Here is a 26,224-nt window from a genome sequence, read left to right on the forward strand (position 1 = left end):
GTCCGCGGTATTGACCTCAGCCCTGAGTGCTGTCTGAGAGCACTGTGGCCAAGACAAAGCGGCCATCACCTATGCTGTCTTATCTGCATCATCTGGTTAATTTTTTGCATAGGGAGGCAGTGGCTATGTTGCCTCTTTGTGACAGGCAAGAGCACAACCTAAAGGAAGGAGTTGGAGTGAGCATGGGCCTCTCCACTCCCAGTAACACAGCGAGAAGCTGTAGCTGAGGGCTGAGCCCTCCCTGGTTTAGTGTGGAACTGGGTGGGGGTTATAACTGGGGTCATGCAGTTGAGCCCTGGGCCTGGGGAGCCCCGCCTAGCTGAACTCTCCCTTCACCTACTGGAGCTCTGCTGCCTTCCCTCACCTCGGCTGAACCCTCAGAGGCTGGAATAAGACCCCATCAGCTCCTTTTCCAGCTCTCCCTCTCCCAGACTCCCTTCCACACTCCGTGCACTGTAAACATGAGAAAAACAAAAGCCAAGGTAAAAACAAAAACAAAAACGAAACGAGAACCCCCCTCCCGCCTCCCAAATTGGGTGAAAAACAAAATCCTTTTTCACCCTAAACAGAATTTGGCTTTTTTTTCTTCTACCTTTGATTCCTTTTTCCTTTTCTCTCATAAAGACGGGAAGATTGGGGCTGTCGTTGGTTCGGTCAGGCACCAAAACAAGAAACTCAATGAGAAATATTTGGTGCGAATTCGGTAATAGCGACATGTCCACCACAAGATGACTAGAGCACCACACACAACATTTTTCTTAAGCTAACATGCTCTGGCTGCCATCCACAGAAATAGCTAGAGACCCCTACATGGTTCCTACATGGTCGAGAGGTATATATACAATCCTTCAGAGGACAGGATTGAGGGGCCCGTCTGTCAGCTAGTGCCTTCAGGATCCCACCTGGGTTCTCCGCAGCCTGGGCCCCTCCTTCCCGCCCTTGCGCTGGGCACGGCCAGCTCCCTCTCTCCTGCTCAGCTGGGCGGATGGGGACAGTCACCATTCTGGAGAGGTGGGTCCTCCCCCACCCCCTCCTCTCCCTCGACACCGATACCACCAACTCCTCTTTCCACAAAATGTGCTTGCAGGCTTTTCCTCTACGTCAAATGGCTCAGAAGGCAAAGTTTGGCTGCAAGGGCTATGGCCGTGGGGGGACCTGGTGAAGGAAATGGGGTGTCCACTGGCTAATTCCTCCCTCAGCTGTCGGCTCCCAGTTGTGTCTCAATGTCCACTCGGCAGATGGGGCATTTCTTGCTCATGGCGAGCCACTGGTCCACGCACAGTTGGTGAAAGAGATGCATACAGGGTAGGCGTCTGGAAGAGAGGAGGGAGAGTCAGGGGCCCTGCAGGAGCTGAGGGACACTGGGCAGACCAGGAGACACACACCTAGGACCCCTGGGAACTGCCCGGCTATGGAGGGAGGCTATGGCTGAGATGGGAAACCATGAAGCCTCCGCCAGAAAGCGCTTTCAGATGAGCCTGAAACAAAGCCACAATTTTGTCTCAGACTCATTCAGACAGAACATCACACTGTTCTCTTACACTTTTCATCCTCGCGTCCATACCCGGTCATCACACATCTAGAACATTTCATACCCTACCTTCCCAGGGCAACCATGAAGCACATTATAGCACACTTGGCACACACGTGCACAAGCAAACAAGCACCCCAACTCCCAGACACACGGCGCAGTGATTGGTCACCAATACCTGTAAGAGAGGGGAGAGGGAATCAAAATGGCGGTCTCCTACCTCACATCTTCTCCATCTTCCAGCATAGACAGACAAATTGTGCATTTCTCATCTGTGTCTGACTCCTCCCCCTCATCCTTCTTGCCCTTGCCATCCTGGGGTCTTCGCTATGAGAAGCAGAGAGAGGAGTATTCATTACCTGGGCAGACTCACCTGGTGGCTGTTGGCTTTCACCCACAGGCTGCTTTTCCCCTGGGAGTCAGGTTTTTTAAAGTTTGTTTTTGTTTTTGAAACGGATTCTTGCTGTGTTGCCCAGGCTGGAGTGCAACAGCATGATCTTGGCTCACTGCAACTTCCACCTCCTGGGTTCAAGCGATTCTCCCACCTCAGCCTCCCAAGTAGCTGGGATTACAGGCACCTGCCATCATGCCTGGCTAATTTTTGTATTTTTGTAGAGACAGGGTTTCACCATGTTGGTCAGGTCTTGAATTCCTGAGCTCAGGTGGTCTGCCTGCCTTGGCCTTCCAAAGTGCTGGGATTACAGGTGTGAGCCACCATGCCTGGCCATAAAGTTCTTTTTTTTTTTTTTTTTTTTTTTTTTGAGACGGAGTCTCGCTCTGCCGCCCAGGCTGGAGTGCAGTGGCGCGATCTCAGCTCACTGCAAGCTCCGCCTCACGGGTTCACGCCATTCTCCTGCCTCAGCCTCCCGAGTAGCTGGGACTACAGGAGCCCGCCACCTCGCCTGGCTAATTTTTTTGTATTTTTAGTAGAGACGGGGTTTCACCGTGTTAGCCAGGATGGTCTCGATCTCCTGACCTTGTGATCCGCCCGCCTCGGCCTCCCAAAGTGCTGAGATTACAGGCGTGAGCCACTGCGCCCGGCCAAAGTTCTTAAGTAATACCCAGAACTCCTTCCCGCCTACTCTTCTGCAGCAAGGGGAGTAGGAAGAGGTCAAGTGGACATCATTTTTGCTGTCCCAGGCACTTTCTAGGGATACAGAGCTTAGAAAGAAATTGAGTTCCTAACGAATCGATCCTTTGCAAAGCTATGACTGTGCAGTTTCCCTTTTCTGGTCCCTTCACACCATCCACTCCCCCTCAACACCCTTTACAACCTAGATTCCTGCCTTCAGGTTTCTCCCTCCACTTTCAGGCCGAGCAGGCTTCATTTATTCTTTCAGTCAACCACTGTTGACTCATGTATTCACTGATAACTACTTGAAGACATCAACTCTTACAAACTGTAGCCATTTTTATAAACTATTTATATTGTGGGATTTATCAAGTTCACTTAAGATAGGCACTATCGTAAAGCAATCATGAACACTGTTTATACTTGTTGACTTCCCTTGTACTGTTTTTAATTTTATGCTAATTATTTGAAAATAGTTTACCATTATGCAGAAGCCATATGTAGAATCATTATGTAGTTTACCATTATGTAAAGTCTCAAGTTCAGATGGCATGGACTCATGGCTTACCCTTCTTTAAGTACCGCCCCATACTTGGTCACTTACACAGCGTATTAGTACTTGGTAAATATTTTGGGAAGAAGAAATCTAATCAGTGAGTGAAATCAGCCCACTTTTCATGTTCACATCTTCCCACTGTGCCATGAAACAGTCTAACAATAACCATAAGAGGAAAATTACCCATTCGGTCCCTCTCCAGAGACAGGCCGACTTCAAGGTCATTTTGCAAAGAGAAAAATCTGAAGAGTCACAAGATGAAGACGACCCAGAGAATGACTGCGGGGCAAGGCCCAGATGCCAAGTCTCCCTTCTCTGGCCCCTGGTCCTAAACTCTGGAGATCCTGAGTCTGATTTAGTCTGGGGAATACTGTAACCTCACTGGAACACACAAGAAAATCTATTTGTTCTGCTCTCTGCCTCGCTGTGCCCTATATACTCCACTGCAAACCCTGCTAGGCTTCTGTAATAAGTTTTCCCTTATCTAGAATCCAGAAAATCAGAATTACACCCATAGTTCCGTATAATTGTCGTGGCTTTTGAGTATGAATAGAGTCATGATGATCTGCCTGCTTAAGAGTCCAGCTGTGTTTGCTGGAAGAGTGGCCTTCATTTAGCTGGCCCTGCTAGAAAAGGGAGGTCCAATAAAATGTATTGGTAAGAGTCACCTATTTGTCTACTTTCTATTATTTTTTGCCATCATTATTCATGATTTTCCTTTTATAGTTAGTAATTTTAGCTTAATATTACCCTGTCTTGCTGTCTAATCTATGTATCTTCTCATGTCATTAACCTTCTCTTTAACTTTTTTTTTTTTTTTTTTGAGACGGCCTTGCACTCTTGCCCAGGCTGGAGTGCAATGGTGTAATCACGGCTCACTGCAGGCTTGACCTCCCAGGCTCAAGCAATCCTCCCACCTCAGCCTCCTTAGTGGTTGAGACTACAGGTGCACACCATCATGACTGCTAATTTTTCTTTTTATTGTAGAGACAAAATCTCTCTGTGATGGCCAGGCTGGTCTCAAACTCCTGGGCTCAATCTATCCTCCTGCCACAGCCTCCCAAAGTGCATGAGCCAGTGCGCCCAGCCCCCTTTTAACTATGATATTATTGATGTTAATTTTATGTGTCGCTTTCATATCTCTTTCTAGTTCTTATTCTTTGCATATTTTTCTATTTTGACTCGGTATTTTCTATATTTTTATTCTTACATCATTATTTTAAAGTATATTTTTATTATATATAATTACACTCTCAATTTAAATTTTTAAAGTGTTTTTTCTTCTTTATTGTCTTTTTCACTTGTGTATAATTTTTAAGGGTTTCTTTCCACATTTTATTTGGTTCCTAACTTTTGTCATTTCTTATTTTTAATTCATTTTTTTCTTTTTAATAATATTTTTATTCCCTTCTTTTCATTCTCCTTTTTACCTGAGCCCTTTATCTACTTGATTCAGTCCATTTCCCCTTTTCATTCTTAGCATTGGTTCTCTTCACAATTTCCTTGTGCCTGTTGAAGTGACAGCAGGTGAGGTGTGCATCCTTGGTAGGAGTAAAAACCCCCTGGTCTGGGACACAGGTGCTGCTCCTGGACTCAAATACAACACTCATTTCCTTCTATGTTCTTCTCCAATAGCTTAAAACTCTCTCTCTCTCCAGAGAATGATCATTTTCCCCATGTAGATGACATCCTTATTTACTGAAATGCTGCCATTTCCTCTATTAGCACACTAGCCAAGGTCTGATACATAGTAGGTACCCAATAACTGCAGTCAAAATCATTTATGAATAAATCCAGTGCCTTGAGAGGAGCTGCCTATACTGATTCATGGTCTTTGACATTGACACCACTAGCACATGGGCTAGGGGAAAGCCTAGGAGAAAGCATCAAGGTAGCAGCAGCTTACCATTCCTGGGCACTTAGTAGGTACCAGGCACTGTGCCAAGCTGTTCAGGTGCATCATCCCATTGAATCCCCACAGCACCCTGTATGGTAGCTACTAATGAGATCACTCCCATTTCACATTTTTAAAGGGGGAAGTGGACAGGGAGGGGCCAGAAAAGCCAAGTAAGTTGTCCAAAGTAACGGAGCTATAAGGGGTAGAATGGAGAGTCAAAATTGGCTCTAACTCTAAGAGTGCTCTCGACCAATGCACCCTAGGGTCTCAGGATGGTCTCTGGCTTGACCATGATGAGGACAGTCCTGCTCTAAGATTCTTAACATTTGTCAAGCTTTTAATTTCCCCTGGGAAGGATGAATGTTTTAAAAATGTATTAATATTTATTTATTTATTTTTATTTATAATAAATGTTATTTTGTAGAGCAGTTCTAGTTTACATAAAATTAAGCAAAAACAGACTGGGCACGGTGGCTCATGCCTGTAATCTCAACACTTTTGGAGGCCAAGGCAGGTAGATCACTTAAGGTTAGGAGTTCAAGACCAGCCTGGGCGACACGGTGAAATCGCGTCTCTACTAAAAATACAAAAATTAGCCAGGTGTAGTGGCACATGCTTGTAATCCCAGCTACTTGGGAGGCTGACGTGAGAGAACTGCTTGAACCCAGGAGGCAGAGTTTGCAGTAAGTCAAGATCGTGCCACTGCGCTTCAGCCTGGGCAACAGAGCAAGACTCTGTCTCAAAAAAATAAAAATAATAAGCAAAAAGTACAGTGTTTTCCCATATACCCTATACTCCCAACACACACAGTTTCTATTATTAACATCTTGCATTAGTGTGGCACCCTTGTTATGATCGATGAACCAGTATCAATAGACTATTAACTGAGGTTCATTAGTTTACATTAGGGTTTGCTCTGTGTTGTACCATCCTATCAGTTTTGACAAATGCATAATGTCATGTATCCACTGTTAGAGTATGATACCAAATACTTTCACTGCCCTGAGACTCCCCTATGCTTCACCCATTCATTCCTCCCTCCCCCCCACTGGCAACCACTGATCTTTTTATTGTCTCCATAGTTTTCCCTTTTCCAGAATGTTATATATTTGGAAACATACAGTACACAGCCTTTTTGGGCTAACTACATTTACTTAAGAATTCCTCAGTGCATTTCTGGTTCCAGCATGTCTTTTCATGGCTCAATAGCTTATACTTTTTCTTTTTTTGATACACAGTCTTGCTCTGTTGTCCAGGCTAGAATGCAGTGGTGCAATCATAGCTCACTGCAGCCTTGAACTCCTGTGCTCAAGTAATTCTCTTGCCTCAGCCTCCCAAGTAACTAGGACTACAAGTTCATACCACCAGCCCAGTTAACTTTTTAAAATTTTCGTAGAGATGAAGTCTCACTATTTTGCTCAGGTTGGTCTTAAATTCCTGGCTTGAAGTGATCCTTCATCCTTAGCCTTCCAAAGCACTCAGATTACAGGTGTGAGTCACTGTGCCTAGTCCTTATTTCTTTTTATTGCAGAATAATATTCCATTATCTGGATGTGCCACTGTATGTTTATCTATCTTTCACCTATTGAAGGACATCTTGGTTGCTTCCAAAATTTTTCATTTATTTTAATTTAAAAAAATTTAAACTCAGGTTTCTGAGCTTTAATCATGTCCTAGATTCTTAGTTCTTAACCCTGGAGATTCTACCTCTATGGACTAAGGATAAAACCTGTGACTCTGTGGCTTTAAAAGCTCCCCAGGTGATTCTGACACTCAGTCAGATTTGAAAACCTCTGCTTGGAAGCCTTAGTTTCTCATTTGTTCACATGTGAGATTGGACATGGAATTATTTTCTAAGACAAATATTAGCCTTCTGTGCAGGTATTCCCTTGGCCCATCTCATTTAGAGACAAGTATTTATGTGCCTGACACCTATAAATGTATACATGTGTAATATACCCAATGGCAAGTCCACATGCACACACGCATACCCAGGTCTCCTCCTTTACTGAGAGGCCTCCCATCTTCCCTCCTGGCCACACCCAGCACAAAAAAGTAACATGACCCTGGGAGGTTATCACAGCTTTAGAACATCTAACCAGAGCAAAGGTTTCTAGATTCTGGACTGCATCCCTCTGTGAACAACCAGATCAGAGTCAATTAGACAACACCCCTGCCCCATTCCCTGACTATGCAGGCTGGCCTGCTGGCAGACCCACCTTCTTATACTTGTGGGGGAAGGTGAACCTCTCAATGGTGTTCTGTACAGCTCCCCGAGTCACATTACCCAACCTGTCCTCGAGCTGCAGCAGCTCCTGGAAAGAGAAAAATGTGCACATGTGTGCTCAGCATGTATAAATGCCCACATGCACACAGGATATGGATTGGGGAGCTGGAAGACATGAGCAGGAAGCATTCACATAGCTATCAGGAAGAACTCATCTGATGCTGAAAGACTGCAATATCTCTACTGGTTTTCCCTTCTTCTCTCTCTTACTCTTAACCCTGAAGCTTCCTGACACCCATACCCTACTCACCAGCAGAGGTGGGGAGGGAAAAGGGATGATAAACAATAATGGCATCTCCACCAGCCCAGTTGGTACCAGACAGAGCAACATACCTCATAGCTCTCCCGTACGGCGGAGGTGTGTCTGCTGGGATTTAGTCCCTGGAGAGCAAGGAAGTGAAGCTGAGGATAAGGGTAGTTTCGGATTTCATGGACGACCTGTTGGGGAGAAAATGCCTTGGATAGAGCGAGGATTCAAGGTTTCTCCATAAGCCCAGCATGCAACTTCTCTGCCTGTAACCCACTCAGTACTCCCTGAGATGCTGTGGGCAGAAGTATTGTCTTTCCTGCTCTTACGTCCCTTTTCTCTCACCAAGAACCAAGCTTTGCCTGGACAAGCCCCAGAAGTAATAACAGAATTAATAAAGTGACAACTAACCTTCATGGCAGGCACTATTCTAAGCACTTTACATGACTAATTGAATTATCTCACCTAATCTATAATGTGGGTGCTATTACTATCCCCATTTTATTGATGGGGTAAATGAGGTACAATAGATTATGTAATTGGCTCAAGTTATGCAACCAAGGGACAGAACCAGGATTTCAAACCCAGGCAGTTGGGTGGCAGAGTCCATTCCCTTCACCTTTTGTTTTAGTTCATTCTCACGCTGCTATGAAGAAATACCCAAGAATGGGTAATTTACAAAGAAAGGAGGTTTAATTGACTCACAGTTCCACATGGTTGGAGGGCCTCAGGAAACCTACAGTCATGGTGGAAAGCACCTCTTCACAAGGCAGCAGGAGACAGAATGAGGGCCAAGTGAATGGGGAGGTCCCTTATAAAACCGTCAGATCTCATGAGAGCTCACTCACTATCATGAGAAAAGCATGTAGGAAACTGCCCCCACATGATTCAATTATCTCCACCTGGTCCTGCCCTTGACATGTGGGGATTATTACAATTCAAGGTGAGATTTGGGCGGGGATACAGAGCCAAACCATATCACCCCTACTCTGCACTGCCTCCAAGAGCAACTTGATAGTTAAAGGCTTGGGTTAGTGTCGGCACCAAAGTGGGGGCACAAAATTAAAAGGGCCACCAAAAGCCTCAGTAATCAAGATCAATAATATTTCAATGTAATGTTTTTTAAAGTCAAATAAATGCAAAAAACCTCCATGCTGAGCAAAATGTCAGTATTTTAAATTAAGAGAGTCTGACTCTGTTCTTGCATGGCCTGCCTCACTCACCCCTCCCTTACCCTGGCTATGAGTCAGAGAGGAGTTTCCATCACAGCTCCTCCACTTTCTCACTGTATGTCCCAGGGCCAGTTACTTAGCCTCTCTCTTCCTCAGTTTTCCAATCTTTAAAATCAGGATGATACTCTTTTGTGGGAGTTTTTGAGAGGATTAATGGGATAATTTATATGAAGTGCTTATAACAGTGCCTGGCATGTAGTAAGTGCTCAATAAATGTTTGCCTCTTTATTCTTAAGAGATGGCGCTTCATACACAAAGCATGGACCTTCAGAGCTTACAAGGACTCCAAAAATTACTCATGCAAGCTCCTTATTATACAAAAAGCAGACTGAGGAACTGAGTGGTTAGTGACAGAGACAAGGGTTGGAAGGTGGAATTATGCTTTAGGGCAGCAAAGTGAAGCTGCCTGGAAATAAGATTTTCAATCAAGCTTTTGCTGCTTTCATGGAATATCTTCATTTTAATTCCATGCAGCTTGCAATGTCAGGAGCCCAAAGGCCCCCAAGCCCAGCCTGACCCATGATTCAGCACTCTGCAGCCACAAGAAGGTCTGCCCTCTGAAAAAGGCAGAACTGGATCTGCAGGCTAGGCCCAAGAGCTCCTGCTGGGATCTCTTTTGATCCTCACACCAACCCTGTGAGATGGGCGAGGCAGGCATCTTCATTTCCATTTCACAGATTAGTGAAGCCAAAGCCCAGGGAGGTACTGACCACAGGAAACTAAATGAGGCCATATGAGGTGCGAGGTCTACTCTGCCTGATCTTAGCCCTGAGCCTTTTACCCACAGACCACACCTTGCCATGCTGTCCCTTTCCATTCCTCCAGTGCCCACTCCTACTCCCCTCAGCAGAACCAGTTTCTGGTCCAACAGGTCCCCTTTCATTCCCCATCAAGCCAGAGTGCGAATAGGAGCTGGGAAGAGAGGGGAGCTGTTGGTCTGCCAGGGAGCCAGGATACAAGAAGGCCGGGGCACAAGGGAGTCAGGGCATGGGGAGTTGATACACAGGTGAGCTGGGTCATGTGGAAGCCGGGATATAAGGGGGCCAGGGCACAGGGGAGTCAGGGCATAGGGGTTGATACACAGGGGAGCCAGGTCATGTAGGAGCTGGGGCACAGGGGAGCCAGGATATAAGGGGACCAGGGCACAAGGGAGTCAGGGCATAGGGGATTGATACACAGGGAAGCCATGTCATATGGAATCCGGACTGCAGGGCAGCCAGGATATAAGGGGGTCAGAGTACCGAAAAGTCAGGGTATAGGAGCTTAATACACAGGGGAGCTGGGTCATATGGAAGCTGGGGCACAGGGGAGCCAGGATACAAGGCGGCCAGGGCACAGGGGAGTCAGGGGATAGGGGGTTGATACATAGGGGACCTGGGTCATGTAGGAGCCGGGGCACAGGGGAGCGCAGGCCTCAGACCACCACTGGCACTCAATAGGCACAAGGGAGTCCATTTTCTTTCACTTACCATCTGCGTGGAGGAGGAGTTTCTGGGAAAGTGGTGCATTCGAGGAGTCGCTAGGTAATGCTGATAGTGCTGAGGGATGGGCCGCACCTGGAACTGAGCAGGACTCAAGCCAGCGTCCACACTGAGATCCCTGCAGGGAAACAGCTTCAGTGAACCATAGGGTGGTGTGATTTAGCCATCAGGTTACAGAAGGGACCTCAGACATCAAGCCTATGGAGGAGAATCGGAGTGACACCCTGCCAGAGCTGCAAGGGACTTTACGTCTCCCAGCCTTTCCTCTCTCTTTAGAGGGAAGGAAACGGAGACCCAGAGAAGGAAGGGACTCTGCAAGGTCTGAAGGAGCTAGAGCAATCCAGGCTCTATAAGACTTCTTTAAACTAGGGGACCAAAGCTCCCTCCCAAGACAAAGTCCATCTCTGAGAGGAATGCTGAAAGAAAAATCTAAATCGAGCAAACCAGAGGCACCGAGTGGGAAAGACAAGGTTCAGATAAAAGTGGAGGAGGGAGCCGAGGCTGTATTTTTACCACTTTGAAAAACGAGAGAGACCTCTACACCTAGACCTACAGGCTAGACAGCTTGTCCTAGCCCACTGCATCCCACTCCTAAAAATATAGGAAAATTCATTTTGCTTAAAAACAAATTAATTGATGAATTACACAGAGGATGAACCAATGGCTAATTTGGAAAATGGCCAATTTCAGATCTGGAGAGAAAATGTGCAAGATGAGATGGAAACATCTTGTCATAACTGGAAACAAGAGAGCTATCAAAACACTACTAGGATGATGGCAAAAGGGCTCGGAAGCCGTCCTGAAGAGGCTTCCACTGGCCAGAGTTAGGACAATGTGCAGGTTGACAAGCATAACTGCAGAAGAAATGGAAATAAATAAAAATTGTTTAAATCCGAGCACGTGAAATGATGCTAGAAAACTGGTCCCCTTCAAATGATGCTGGAGAACAAACTCTTCTTTTCTTTTCTTTTTTTTTTTCCATTTCTTTTTTTTTTTTTTTTTTTTTTGAGATGGAGTCTTGCTCTGTCACCCAGGCTGGAGTGCAGTGGTGTGATCTCGGCTCACTGCAACCTCCACCTTCCGGGATCAAGCAATTCTCCTGCCTCAGCCTCCTGAGTAGCTGGGAGTACAGGCGTGCCACGCCACGCCTGGATAACTTTTGTATTTTTAGTAGAGATGGGGGTTTCACCATGTTGGCCAGGCTGGTCTCGATCTCCTAACTTCAAGTGACCCACCCACCTATCTCGGGGTCCCAAAGTACTGAGATTACAGGCATGAGCCACTGCACCCAGCCAACTCTTCATTTTGAAAACTAGTAAATAAATGAAAAGAAGCCTTTATTTTCTTACTGTATTTCCAGGTAATCAAACATTTGATGAGTGGAAATTTCTGTTTATAAAAGTTTTTCAGCTAATAAATGATTAAGGGATGACTGAATTTTTGTTGAATTTTTGTCACTATTTTGCCTCCCCTAAAGAAATAAAGGATCTAAGCAAAGATCATTGATTGTTGCTAACATCACAAAAGAAGCAACAACCAGACAGTAAGTGCTTTCTGGTGGAAGAATACAATATCACCTATGAAGTATTTTTGCCAAGAAATAAGAGTTGAACCTGAATCTACCGAAGCCTTAATCCTGGTGCCAAGGTCCAGAGAATACAAGAAACTAAGGAACATCTTAAGTGACAACACCAGAATGCAACCAGCAAAATCCAGATAAGAGGAAACTATAGGAAAAACAGTCTGATTTCTTCAACAAACACATTGGAGGAAAAAAAAAAAAGGATATGGAGGAAAATTAAAGGAATTGCTGCTTCTACTGATGATAGTTTAACAGGAGTTAAATGTACCTTTCCACTTTAAACCCCTAGAAAGCTGAACGGAATATATGAAATCTCTGTTTTCAGACACTATATGACAAGCAATGTAGACTGCTATCAACAGAAGGACAACACATGAGGTGAGCCCTGCAACCTCCCTAGTTTTTTTCATGAAGGCATATTCCAGACCATGAGCAGGGAGAGAACTAAGAAGAGCATGATAATCTTAATGAGTTGAGGATTCAGATATCTTATTTCCAGGAGACTGAGGTCTCTGAAAGTTGTGGTGCCATGATTTGGAGAGAAGAGGCAGCTAGGCAGAAGGAGAGCTCCAGAAATCTGCACGGAGATCCCCTTGAGTCTTTACTGAATGCTAAGATCTGCATACATGGGGTGAAATTTTACCAGGTTGACCAAAGAGCATCCAAGGTATAGTGGGTTCCCAGAGATTAGACAGTGCTGGGAAAGATTCATATTCCAGTCAGCCAGAGCAGAGAGTACTTGGACACACAATAGAGACCCCAGAAGAGCCTTTCGAGACTTATTTATGTGTCTTATTAGGGCAGATCTAGAGTAGTCTCTTCTCTAGGGGTACTCCAGTCCTGCTGGAAGAAGACTTAAAAGTAAGCCTCAAAAGGATGAAACTGAACTACAAGTGTTGCTTACCAGAACGAAGCCTAACACTCTAAATGAATAAAACAAACGTAACTACTTAACAATGTATAATCCACAATTATTCATAAATGATGTTTGTCATTCAATAAAAAATTACTAGACATGCCAAAAAATGATAATATATCCCAGAATCAGGTGAAAAATCAATCCATTGAAATAACTATGAAACAGAAATAACAAGGATGCTAAAATAGCTATTATAATCATATTCAAACATACAAAAGAAAGCATAAAAACAGAGAAAAGTAAAACATATAGAAGAGGACATATTTTAATGATGTCAGTGGAACTTCTAGAGATGAAAAATCCAGTGTCTGAAATAGAAAATTCACTGGGTTAGATTAACAGTAGATTAGACACTACAAAAGAAAAGATTCGTGACTTTAAGACATAACAACAACAGTAATCCAAAATGAGCCAGGCGCAGTGGCTCATGCCTCTAATCCCAGCAATTTGGGAGGCCAAGGCAGGAGGATCACTTTAGCCCAGAAGTTTGAGGCCAGCCTGGGCAACATAGTGGGACGCCACGTCTACCAAAAAAAAAAAAAAAAAAAAGGTGTAAATTAGCTGAGTATAGTGGTGTGTCCTCTGGTCCCAGCTACTCAGGAGGCTGAGGTGGAAGGATCACCTGAGCCCAGGAAGTTGAGGCTACAATGAGCTGTGATGCCACTACTGCACTTCTGCCTAGGTGACAGAATGAACTCTTGAATAATAAGAAGAATAATAATAATCCAAAATGAAGCACACCATCAGAAAAAGACGAAAAAATTAACAGAGTCTCAGTAAAAATATCAAGCAGTCAGCCATATCGGTAAGTAAAGACTCAAAAAGAGAGGATGGAGGGTAGATGACAGAAAAAATATTTTAGGGAAAAAATGGCTTAAATATTTCCAAATTTAATAAAAACTATAAATTCACAGATCCAAAAAGTTCAATAAACTTTAAGCAGGATAACACAAAGAAAACCACTCCAAGGGACATAATAATCTAATTCCTGAAAAATAGTAATAAAGACAGGATCTTAAAAGTAGTGAAAGAACAAAAGACCCATTTGACATAGAAGAACGTAGGTAAGAACGATCGTAGACTTCCCATCGACAACAAAGCAAGTCAGAAGACAAAGGAATGGCATCTTTGCACTGCTGAAGGGAAAAAAACTGCAAACTTAGAAATATATACCTAGCAAAAGTATATTTTTAAATGAGAGTGAAATAAAGATGTTTTCAAAAAGTTGACAGAGTGCACTGCCAGGAGACTGTTACTACAAGAAATGTTTTAAAAACTTCTTCATGCTAAAGAAAACTAACACCAGGCAGAAACTTAGATCTCTACAAAGGAATAAAGAGTGCCAGAAATGATAATTATGTGGGACATATAAAAAATTGTTTTCCTATTAAAAATTGTCTGTAAAGGTTGACAGTTTAAAGCAGAGACTGGCAAACATTTTTCTGTAAAGGATCATAAATAGTAATTATTTGGGGCTTCAAAAGTCATACAGTCTCTGTCACAACTACTCAAGCATCCACTGTAGTGCAAAAGCAGCCATAAACAATAGGTGAACAAATAGATGTGTCTGTGTTCCAATAAAACTTTATTTACAAGAACAGAGAGCAGGCAAGATTTGATTCACAGGCCATAATTTGCCAACCACTGGTTTAAGCAAAAATGATAACAATGTATTTTGGTGATTATGCATACATAGAGATAAAACCTACCAAATGAGTAGCAAAGGATGGGAAGGGGTAATGGAAGTATACTGTCGTAAGAGTTTTGCATTACACACAAAATGGTATAATTCTATTTTAGGGTGTGATATGCTAAATAGGCATATTGTAAACCTAGTGAATTCCCAAAATAAAATAAAATAAAGTGGTATGACTCTTAAACCAATATTTAATATTAAAAATTCTCAACTGATCCAAAAGAAGGCAAAAAACAGACAAAACTTTTAAAAGAAAAACAATGAAATGACAACAACAACAAAACTGATGGAAGAAAAAGAAAACAAATAGCAAGATGGCAGATTTAATTCCAACCATGTAGACAATTGCATTAAATGCAAATGGTCTAAACACCCCAGTTAACAGACAGAGATTGTCAACTGCAAAACAATCACCAACTACATGCTGTCCATTCAAGATATAAAGATGCAGATACTAGGTTAAAAGTAAAAGGAGGAAAGAGATACACCCTGTAAGCGTTAACTGGAAGAAAGCTGGAATGGCTATGTTAATATCAGACAAGGTAGACTTTGAACCAAGGGATATTACCAAGGATAAGGAAGGATGTTTCATAATGATAAAGGGGTCAATTCGTCTTGAAAAATGACAATCCTTTTAATATCCTGATATATATAAGTCAAAATAAGTGAAACAAAAACTGACAGAACTGAAAAAACAAATTCATAATTAGAGTTGTAGACATCCACCCTCCTCCTTTATAATTCATGGAATAATTCATGAAAAAAAAATCAGTAAGAATATAAAAGACCTGAACAATACTATCGACCAACTTGATCTAACTGAAATTTACAGAATACTCCATCCAATAAGAGTAGAATATACGCTTTTTAAAAATACATATAGAACATTTACTAAGATAGAATAAATGCTGGACCATAAAACAAGTCTCAATAAATTTAAAAGGATTAGAATTACACAGAGTATGTTTTCCGATCACATTGGCATTAAATTAGAAATCAACAACAAAAAAAATTTCTGCAAAATCCCAAATTTTCAAAATTTAATAATAAACTTCTAAATTACCCAGGGTCAAAAAGAATTCATAGCACTAATTAGAAAGTTTGTAGTCCTTAAAGAAAAATTCAGTTTTATATGCTTATATTAGAAAAGAAAACCCAAAGTCATGATCTAAGTTTCCACCTTAAGAAGCTAGAGCCCAAAATAAGTAGAAAGGAGGAAATAATAAAATCAAGATCAGAAATCAGTGAAATAAAAAACAAACAATGGGATCAAAGGCTATTTTCTAAAGAGCAGTACAAATGATTAAATTTCTATCTGGATTGATCAAGAACAAAAGAGAGAATATACAAATTGCTCATATGAGGAATGAAAGAGGGAGCATTATAACAGATTGCAGATGTTCAAACGATAAGAAAATATTATGAATAGCCTTATGCCAGTACATCCAATGAAAAGAGAAAATTTATTGAAAGACAAATTACCAAAATTACCAGATGCAGTGGCACACACCTGTAATCCCAGCTACCTGGGAGGCTGAGGCGGGAGAATCCCTTGGGCCTAGGCATTTAAGACCAGCCTGCAACTGGGCACAGTGGCTCACACCTGTAATCCCAGCACTTTGGGAGGTTGAGGTGGGAGGACCGCTTGAGCCCAGAAGTTCAGGATCAGCCTAGCCAACATAGCAAGACACTGTCTCTACAAAAATTTAAAAAACAAAAAGTTAGCTGGGTACAAGGTGCACACCTGTAGTCCCAGCTACTGGGGAGGCTGAGGCAGGAAGATCGCTTGAGCCCAGGAGATCGAGGCTACAGTGAGCCAAAGTGCACTCCAGCCTGGGTGACAGGGCAAGACCCTGCATCTAAAAATTAATTAATTAGTTAACTAAAAATAATAATACCAATCCTACACAACCTCTTTCAGAAAGTAGATGAGGAAACACTTCCCAAACCATTCAATGAGGCAAGCAGTGCACTGATACAAAAATCAGACAAAGACATTTCAAGGAAAAAAAACCCTATAAACCAATCTCATGAAAAAAGATGTAAAAGTTACTTAACAAAATTTTAGCAATTTGAATCCAGCAAGAGGTAGATTAAATGAGACTTATGTGACATATCAACCAATCACAATGTATAAAACTTATCTGGATCCTGATTGATACAAAGTATAACAGAGAAATTTTAATACTGGCTAGACATTTGATTATAGTAAAAATTATTATTACATTTCTTTATGTTAATAGTGGTATCAAAGTAAGGATGTGAAAAAGCAGAGTCATTATCTCTCGAGATACTTAGTGAAATATTTACAGACGAAATAATATGATGCCTGGATTTGTTTCCAAATACAGCAGTTTCTCCTTTTCTGTGAGGGATATGTTCCAGGACAGCAGTGGCTGCCTGAAAATGCAGATAATACTGAATCTTATATATACTATGTTTCTTCCTATACTATATATTCATGCCAATGATAAAGCTTAATTTATAAATTAGGCACAGTAAGAGACTAACAACAATAACCAATAATAAAATAGAACAATTATAACAATATACTGCGAAAAACGTTATGTGAATATGGTCTCTCTCTCTCTCTTTTTCAATCTCTCAAAATGCTGTAATATTTTCAGACCATGGTTTACATGGGTAACTGAAACCCTGGAAAGCGAAACCACAGGTAACGGAGATGACTATAACATCAGGGAACAAAGATGAGTAAAACTGGCCATGAGATCTGGGCGCGGTGGCTCACGCCTGTAATCCCAGCACTTTGGGAGGCTGAGGCAGGCAGATCATGAAGTCAAGAGATCGAGATCATCCTGGCCAACATGGTGAAACCCTGTGTCTATTAAAAATACAAAAATTAGCTGAGTGTGGTGGCGCACACTCAGTCGGAAGACTGAGGCAGGAGAATTGCTTGAACCCGGGAAGCAGAGGTTACAGTGAACCAAGATCACACCACTGCACTCCAGCCTGGTGGCACAGAGTGAGACTCTGTCTTAAAAAAAAAAAAAAAAAAAAAAAAAAAAAAAAAACTGGCCGTGAGTTGATGTCAAAGCTGGATGACATATGTGTGTGAATTAATTATACTATTCTCTTATTTTTTTATTGTTTGATATTTTCTATAATAAAAAGGGTTTTTTTAATTAAGAAGTTTCTCTATTGCGCAAAGGTAACATCCACTAACTCCAAGTTTTATCTCTATGGGCACCAACTTCAGAAATACCAAACACATTCATGGAAACTTGTGGCATTTATTAGAGAAAATATGCTGCGAGCAGTCGTTTCTTGCAGTGTGCTGTGTACATTGAAGTGGTCCCTGGTAATTAGGACACAGCTTCCCTTTGGGAAAGTGCAGCTAGGCCCTAAAAGCACCGTTGAGAGGAATGCCAGGGCCTCAGAAGGTTCAATCTCAGATCCTACAGGAGCGAGATGGCAGGAGGCATGGGACTCTGAGACTTCCCCTCCTCATCTTGCCGCGAGCAGGCCCTGACCACTAACTTTCTATGCTTCCACTGTGCCTGCTGCTACTGAGCCTGGATCCCACACAGCCTGGGTATGGCTACACATTGCCCTGCAATGTAATCTGAGATAGTTCTAAGGGAAAAACCCAACAAAGCCATCAGCCTTCAAGGGAGTCTGATCCCTGTTCCCTGGGTTACGCTCATGAGCGTATGAGCCCTGGAGAGCTGGCAGGAGCTCTCTGATGGTCTCTGATGGTCCCTGGCATCTGGCCCCATCCTCCTCTTTGCACAGCCCAGGTCTAGCTGCTATGGGCAGGAAGGACTGCCAGTCACTCTCACAGGCTCCACGCACACCACAGCCTGAACAGCAGCAGCTGTCAGAAGACCCAGGTCCTTGTCCCAGGCCTATCCCTTCTTAGCTGTGAGACCCTCTGTAGCTAATTCACCTCTTTGAGTCTCATCTCTAAGATGATGATAACAGTAGCTCCTCATGGTAATGCTGGAGCATCAAATGAGAAAATGCAGGTAAAAGTTCTTTGTAGAGCACTATAAAGATGCAAAGAGCCATTATCAGGCCAAATCCCTGGAACAACTCATGATGAGCCCGTCACTTGGGACATGAGCTAAACTCTTGGAGCCAGTTGGATGCAAACTTAGAAATCCACTAGGCCAGCCCTCCATCTGAGGCCTGAAGTAGGACAGTGCCTTATTCACAGACCTTGGCTGGCCAGTTGGGACCATCAGGGTTTCATACCTTTGCCTGGGCTCATTCCATTGCACTGCCTCACATGGCAGAAGCTCTGATTTTTAGCATTTACCCAGAAGTCTCAGGGAACCCAACAAATTCAAAACAAATGTTCAAGGAATTCTACCAAAGCAAAGTCCCGAGGAACTTGGAACCCAGTCACCCCAATCCCAAGAATGCTAACTGTAAAAGCAAGAGGCACTTGCCCCTCAAATGGGTGGGATGATCTGCCCTGGGTGGGCCTGGGTGGGCTCTCATGATGCCCCTCTTATCATCTCATCAGAAATTCCTTCCTGGACCCAGGTTACCCCAACAGGGGATGTGGTTCCTCGAACCCTAAAGAAGTCTGGACCAGGACCTGCCTCAAAGAGAAATTAGCCCCTAAAGCAGCAGTGTCTCCAGCCTTTGCTGTTGCCACCAGCCTGTAAGAGCTTGCTAAGTTTCTAAATGGGTTGCAGGAATATCCCACAGACCTAAAGCCACAGGGTTAACCCAGAACTGTGTTTTGGAGATTTCTTGTGCCAATGTATCATTTTTGGGCTTTGTATCTCAACATCACACTGAACTTTATTCTCCACTTTCAGTGTTCTTGAACATGGTGTGGTCTGGTTGCTGTGCAGACCCGAAGTTCTTCCTAGCATTTGGCACCACGAGTGCCAGCACCATCCTATGGGTGACTCCAGGCTCAGGGAGCTTTGGGGGCTTTGCTGAGGCAAGGTTGCCTGGAGGGGAAAGGACAATGAGAGGTGCTCACCCTCCACCCACTCTCTGCCCACAGGTCCCAGGTACTTACAGACCTCGGCCTGGGCAGGGCTACAGCTGTGACACAGCAGGGTACAGTCCACACTGGGGAGCAGAGTTAGAACTGAGAAGTCAGGACTGAGTCCAAGAAGGAGCATGAAAAGGATGGAGGCACTGGGTTGTGACTCAAAGTCAGGATAAAGTTATTAGGCATGGGCGAGAAAGAGAGGGGTTTAGGATGTATCCCCCAAGGCCTGCTGCTTCCACACACTCTCAGGCCAGGCTTCCCAGCTGAGAGAAGCTGCTTGGGTTGGGTTAAGATATCCCAAAGTAGGAAAAAAGGCCAGGGTAACCTCAGGGGCTGGACGACCTTGGGGATGGACATGGGCTTGCAGCCCAGTTTCTGGAATGACCTAGGGCAGAAGTCAGTGGTCTCTGATGGTTCTCTAAAGGGGATGGGGGATGCAACAGACACACTCTCCCGGCCCTCAGGGGCTCCTTGCAGAGGGTCAGAGTAGAGATATAATGCATTTCCTGTCATCCAATTACCAGGCTGCCTATCTCCTGGCAGAAGCAGCTCTCTAGAAAAGTGGACTGGGATGCAGTTAGCACAATCAATCACAAAACCCCTCGGCGCCACTAGGCTGGCCCCCCACTGGAGCAGAGCTAATTATAAGGGAGGAGAATCAGCATCCTACTTGGGAAGTGGGAACAGAACAGGCAGAAAGAGCCCAAGGGTGGACCAGACGGGCCTCCAGGCAGGGCCTCCCAGCATCCCCTGCTAGGGCAGGGACCAGCCTCCCAGAGCCTCCTTCTTTCTGTTTCTCCAGGCAGGTAGGAGCCAGGAATGCAGACTGGTTTAAATAAGAAAGATAAGGAGGTTTGGCTCTGTAAAGAAAGCTGAGGACAGGGCCAGCACCTGCACTGCCCCTCCTGCCATCTCCCCAGGATGAGTCCCACCTATGTCACCTGTTCTGTCCCACTTGCCTGTAGGCCCCTGTGCATGTTCCAATCACTCAGCCATATGCAAGGGCCCTGAATGCTCCATGTGTGCTGAATTGAATTAAATGAAATTGACTTGACTGCTGAGGGACAGAATTCAATCCAAACTGCAATTAAATCTTCCTAATTTGAATCTGCTAATTGGAAAAGGCTGGGCAGAAGTTGGCTGCAGTGTAATCTATCTTTTATGGAATTGTTCAATTTAACGGAAAGTGTACCTGAGAATGAGCAAAGGGCTGAAGAAAATGGAACATGTGAAAGCCACGATTTCCTGCACCTAGAAGCACCCTTAGCATTCAATTGACTGGAACTATTCTCTGGAATCATTCCTGGGTGTGCATGGGAAGGGCTCCCAAAGCAACCCTGGACTAAGCCTGACAAATGGCTAAAAAATGACACAACAGCACATCAATCTTTAAGATAATTCATGCTTTTCCATTGATAGATTATTTTACACTCTAAAACAAAACAAAACAAAAAACATTTTTGACCTAAAAGTTGCAAGAACAGCATAAAGAATTCCTGTATACCCTTCACCCAGATTCCCCAAATGTCACCATTTTACTGCATTTCTATTTCCTTCTCTCTCTGTCTCCCTTTCTCTCTCCCCCCAATGTATATAACATACTTACACACACACACACACACACACACACACACACACACACACATATCCACACACAATCCTCTGTGAAGATAGATGATAGATTAGATTTTTTTTCCCTGAACTCTTTGCAGGCATGATGCCTTTTACCTTTAAATATTCAGTGAACTGCACATCTTTTTAAGTTTTCAAGGGTTCCGATCCAACTCTAGTTAATATCGGCTCTCTTCTGAGCTAGAACCAGAGTTGGGTGGGACCCAGGATCCAAAACCAAGCGACCCTGCATCTCGGGACAACAAAGACGTCTGTCCTGAGTGAGGGAAATTATGGGCAGGTCTCTCAGGGGCCCACTATCTGCAAAGACTCAGCAACAACACCACCCTCAACCTCTCTCCCCAGCTCCCCTCCTCAGTCCTGACCTCTGACCTGGCTGGCTTTGTCTCCATCCTTCAAGATGCAATGTAAGCCTGTGTTTACACACCCACCCCACCCAGCACTGCCTTGCTGGCATGCCCTGGCACTTCTCTGTGGATCCCTTGAGACACACCTCCTCCAGGAAGACTTCCTGACCACCCAGTTCCTCGGAATTCTCCTTTCTGCTCTCCTCCAAGGGACCACTGGTTCATATCCCTCATTGAGCCTGGGAAATGTTTTCTATCCCTGTCCCGCCTCCCCCACTGCAGGACCGTGAACACTGAGTCCTATGCTGAACGCTGAGTCCATAATAGCACCCAGTAACATCTAAGCTAATTGCTAGAACCAGGCCCATGTGGGACCATCTGGCCCAGAGGGTGGGTGGGAGCAGAGGCAAAGGCTGGGGCCTGAGAACTAGGCCTCCCGCACCACTCAAAGTGAATGAAAACAGCAACTCCATGGACCTGGCAAGACCTCCCTCCTCCCTACTCCCTCCTCCCTCCTCCCTCCTCCCTCCTCCCTCCTTCCTCCCTTCCTCCCTGCCTCCCCCAGGGGCCCTGAAGACTCACCAGTCAGTGCCCTCAGCCAAATACCTGGGCTGAGGTGTCTGCAGTTGGCCGAAGTCGAAGCTGGGGTGGAGGCGGTGGGGGTGGACAGATACACGCTCCTGACTCCGCCTGCACCAGAAGGGATGGAGAGCCCTGGCGTCAGGGGCTACCCAGGCCACTAGTTCTCAGGAGCTCTGAGAAACCCTCAGGTTGCCCCACTCTTGCAGCCCCGCTCAGCACCCACAGTCTAGCAAGCACTGAGCTTCACCACTCTTGGCAAACTCCAAGGAAGCTTCCCAGATGAACAGCAGGCTGCACCTCAGGAACTCTGGCTGTCTCCAGGCTGCCCGCTGTGTGGAGGTCTCTCCCTTGGTGTGTCTGCGGCAGACTACCTGCCTCCACCCACGCTCTCTGCCTCTTCGCCCTTCTCCTTTTCACTGTCCTTGGTGGGCCATCTTCAAGACACACAGACTTGCCTCCTGCAGGCTCGATGCACCCCTCTACTCCCATCATGCTCTTCTCCTCTCCTCAACCCTTTTTCAACACTCTTCCCAGCTTTCATGGCACAGGTCAAAGCCTTCCTCCTCCAGGAAGGCCTCCTTGAACATCCCAGATCATGGTGACCTCTTCTCCTTCTGATCTCCTACAACACTCACCTTCTATCTCAAGCATCCTAGGGTCTTAGAGATGATCTAGTCCAGCATTTCTCAAAGTGTGCTCCGAGCATCCTTGGGAGTCCCTGCAACCCTTTCAGGTGGCTCAAGAGGTCAAAACTATTTTCCTAATAATACTATAAGGCTATTTGCCTTTTCACTCTCATTCTGTCACAAATGAACAGAGAAGTTTTGCAGATACTACATGACACAGATTCTGCAAGATTGAATGCAGAAGCAGACATAAGAACACAGCTGCCTTCTATTAAGCCACACATTAAAGAGATTTGCAAATATGTTTTTAAAAAGTCATTCTTCTCACTAAATTTATATATAGTGGTTATTTTTCATAAAAATATATTATTATATTTAAAATAGATATATAATATAACATATATAAAATATAACATGAATTTGTTATTTTTAAGAGAATTAATAAATATTTAAAACTTTTTAATTTTCATTTTTAATATGGTAAACATCAGTAGTCAAAACCCACATAAACAGAAGCTCTTTGTAGTCTTCATTAATTTGCAAGAGTGGAAAAGAGTCCTGAGACCAAAAAGTTTGAGATCCACTGACTATCCAACTCTTTCTCCTGACAGTTGGGACTCAGAGAGGCACAGTGACTCACCCAGGGCCCCACAGCTACTCCAGACCTATTTGATGAGGATTGTCTAATTTGACTCCCTGCTTGTTTCCTAGGTATTAATATGTAGCCAGACTCTATCTAGACCGTGGGTTCTTGAGAGCTCTTGAGGGCGGGAACCAGCCATTCGTGGAACCAGTCATTTCCTTTTGGTATCCTTTAGGGTTCTTGGGTGTTAGAATCAGGCAGTCATAAAGCTGGAGGGGACATGAGCGGTTCCCCAGACAAATTTCCTCCCATACCATGCAGGCGTCCACTGTGAGGATCATGGACCACCAGTTACCCAGTCCCCGACCCTGCACCTGGGTGACGCAATGGGGACACACACTGGCTTCTGAGGGAGCCCATGTCAGGTCAGGACAGTGCTCACTGCCTGAAATGAACGCCTCTGAAACAACAGCTACTTCCTACAGAGACCCACTTGGTGACTGTCAGCCAAACCAGGGAGAGAAGCCAGGAGTCCAGCAGCCTGTAGCCCCGCCCCCGTCTCTGCCACACCGGGCCACGCCCACGCCCTCGCCCTGGCCCTGCCCTCTCACCGAGCCCCACCCGGGTCCCCACCTCCGCCCCAGGCAGCACCAACCTGGGGTGCGAGACGAGCCTGCGGTGCTGGGCTTCCAGGAGCTGCTGCTGCAGGAGGTATTGCTGGTGCAGGGCCTGAGGTAGGAAGGAGGGACCTGTGACGTCCTGGAACTGCAGGGTGGGCAGCGGGGTCAGCGACTGGTGCAGGGCGCCGCTGTGCTGGTGGGCCGGGGCCATGTGGGCGCTGAGGCCTGGCTGCGACTGCACGGGGTGGGCCAGCGGGAAGTCGGGAGCGAGCTGCTGCGGCTGCGGGGGGCCCAGGTGGAAGTGGCGGCAGGAGGTAGCGTGAGGATGCTGAGACCTTTGAAAGGGGGCACCTGGAAGGCAAGGACAGAGACATCTCCATGACGACCGGCACGAGCAGTCACCACACTGACTCTTGTGCCCACCAGGGGCAGCCTGGGGCTGACGAAGCTCTAGACCTGCATTAGGACACAGCAGGGTCATCACTGTTAGAGGCGTGTGGTCATCTTTAACCCAGCCAGGTAAAGGCTGTGTGTGTGTACCTGTTGGAGGGGGGAAGTGTGTCTTTAATGAATACATAAGCATCCTTTTTATAATTAACGTACTTGTTTAGAAGTTTTAAGGTTCCTAAAGCTTGGCCTTTTCAATTAGACTCCTATGCAAGCTCACTGACCCTACTGCCTTTTTAAAGATGCCACATGGAGAAAAGTTAGTCCAGCTTAGCCAAGCTCTGAACTTCACTGAAGCCTGGCCAGCCAGGACTCAATCCGTATGGAGCCCTAATTCTCAGAGAAAAAACAACCAGAAGTTGTTTTGCATACAGTTTTAAGGAAAGAAAAGACTCAGATCACACGAAAGAGTTTTTTTATTTAAGTAATAGCTAAATAATTTATTATAACATTGTCATTTATTTAAAAGCAAATGTGTCCAGGTATAAGCTGGGTTCAGGCTACATTCAACTTGAGCTCTAGTCCTTTTCTAAATAAAATTGAGCCTGATGACAAGAAAGCCTTACAAATTCTAAGCGAAAATCCAGCTGTAGGTGGCAAAGAAAGCCTTTCATGAGGCCAAGAAGTAGACACGGCATTTCAGAAAGATTTACAGAAAACTTCCTGCTAACCATGGCAGATTCAGTACATGTCTGCTCCTCCTAATACCCACTAAAATGAGAACAAAGGAATAAAGAGACAATAAACAGACAAGGACAGAGAACAGGAGAGGTGACATCAGCAGGCAACAGATGTCAACAAATTTTTGGAAGAAAAAGAAAGCAGATGGAGGAATTAGCAGAGCTGAGAAATTGAAGACCAAGCACCTACCAAAGGAGTGGTCAAGAAGAAATGGACAAGTCTTGCCTCACAGTGCCGGAAGGGTCAGGAATTGGAGGCAGTGGCTACTTTGGAAGGCAGGAGAAAGGGCAGAACTGAGAACAGGGAGACTGATTGCAATCTGTGTAAGGAGCAGTTCTGCCCAGGGCACCTCCCCGTTCTCATGCAGGGCAGTGAATTTCCTTCCCAGAGAGGCTCCAGTAGGAGTGGGGATTGACCCCAGGCAGAAGAGGGGAGGGGTGCAGCACCATGCTAACAAACACAGCAGAATTAAGTGAAAGTCTGTATATGAAACTTTGGAATCCCTGTCTTCTTCCACCACTTGGTGCAAAAAACACTGTTACCCAAGCGTGTGCCCCTCCCCTGCACCCTCCACAGCCCGAGGGTGAAACTGGGGGATGCTTCTCTAAAGAAAATCATTGGTCCCAGGAAGAGCTCTGCAGATACTTCTGGTTGAGAGCACCCCAGTTAAATCACTGGGTCCCCAACTGGCCACTCTATAATGAAGCCCATTCATTGAAAAGTCCATTCTCACCCTCAAGGCACACAGGCATTCTAGACAGCTTTAGTGACCTACTGTTTGGCGTGAACAGATAGCCTAAGAGTGATCAGCCTTTTGATTACAAAGTGAAAAGAGAAAGAGAACCTACCAAATTTTTAAAAATGAACTCAGAGTATCATGTCCTTTGCAGGGACATGGATGAAACTGGAAACCATCATTCTCAGCAAACCAACACAGGAACAGAAAACCAAACATCACATATTCTCACTCATAAGTGGGAGTTGAACAATGAGAACACATGGACACAGGGAGGGGAACATCACACACCGTGGCCTGTCGAGGGGTAGGGGACAAGAGGAGGGAGAGCATTAGGAGAAATACCTAATGTAGATGATGGATTGATGGGTGCAGCAAACCACCATGGCACATATATACCTATGTAACAAACCTGCACGTTCTGCACATGTATCCCAGAACTTAAAGTATAATTTTAAAAAAATGAACTAGAGGAACAGAGTTAATGCAAGGGCT

The 26,224-nt window shown here is 44.8% G+C and overlaps 1 protein-coding gene across 1 annotated transcript in view; it reads right to left on the bottom strand.

The window, feature by feature from the left end:
- Positions 1-238: 238 nt before the first annotated feature.
- ARK2C (arkadia (RNF111) C-terminal like ring finger ubiquitin ligase 2C) overlaps positions 239-26,224 on the bottom strand; it is a 122,844-nt gene continuing 96,858 nt past the window's right edge. Inside the window, exons 2-8 of the mRNA XM_005586798.4 lie at positions 23,901-24,216; positions 22,037-22,144; positions 10,292-10,421; positions 7,677-7,781; positions 7,276-7,371; positions 1,752-1,858; positions 239-1,313 (exon numbers count right to left, since the gene is read on the bottom strand). Coding sequence (XP_005586855.1) covers positions 1,196-1,313; positions 1,752-1,858; positions 7,276-7,371; positions 7,677-7,781; positions 10,292-10,421; positions 22,037-22,144; positions 23,901-24,216 — 980 coding nt within the window. The 3' untranslated portion in view covers positions 239-1,195. The remainder of the gene's footprint in view (positions 1,314-1,751; positions 1,859-7,275; positions 7,372-7,676; positions 7,782-10,291; positions 10,422-22,036; positions 22,145-23,900; positions 24,217-26,224) is intronic.

The sequence above is a fragment of the Macaca fascicularis genome, chromosome 18 (genome assembly GCF_037993035.2).
Source record: "Macaca fascicularis isolate 582-1 chromosome 18, T2T-MFA8v1.1".
NCBI classification, from domain to species: Eukaryota; Metazoa; Chordata; class Mammalia; order Primates; family Cercopithecidae; genus Macaca; species Macaca fascicularis.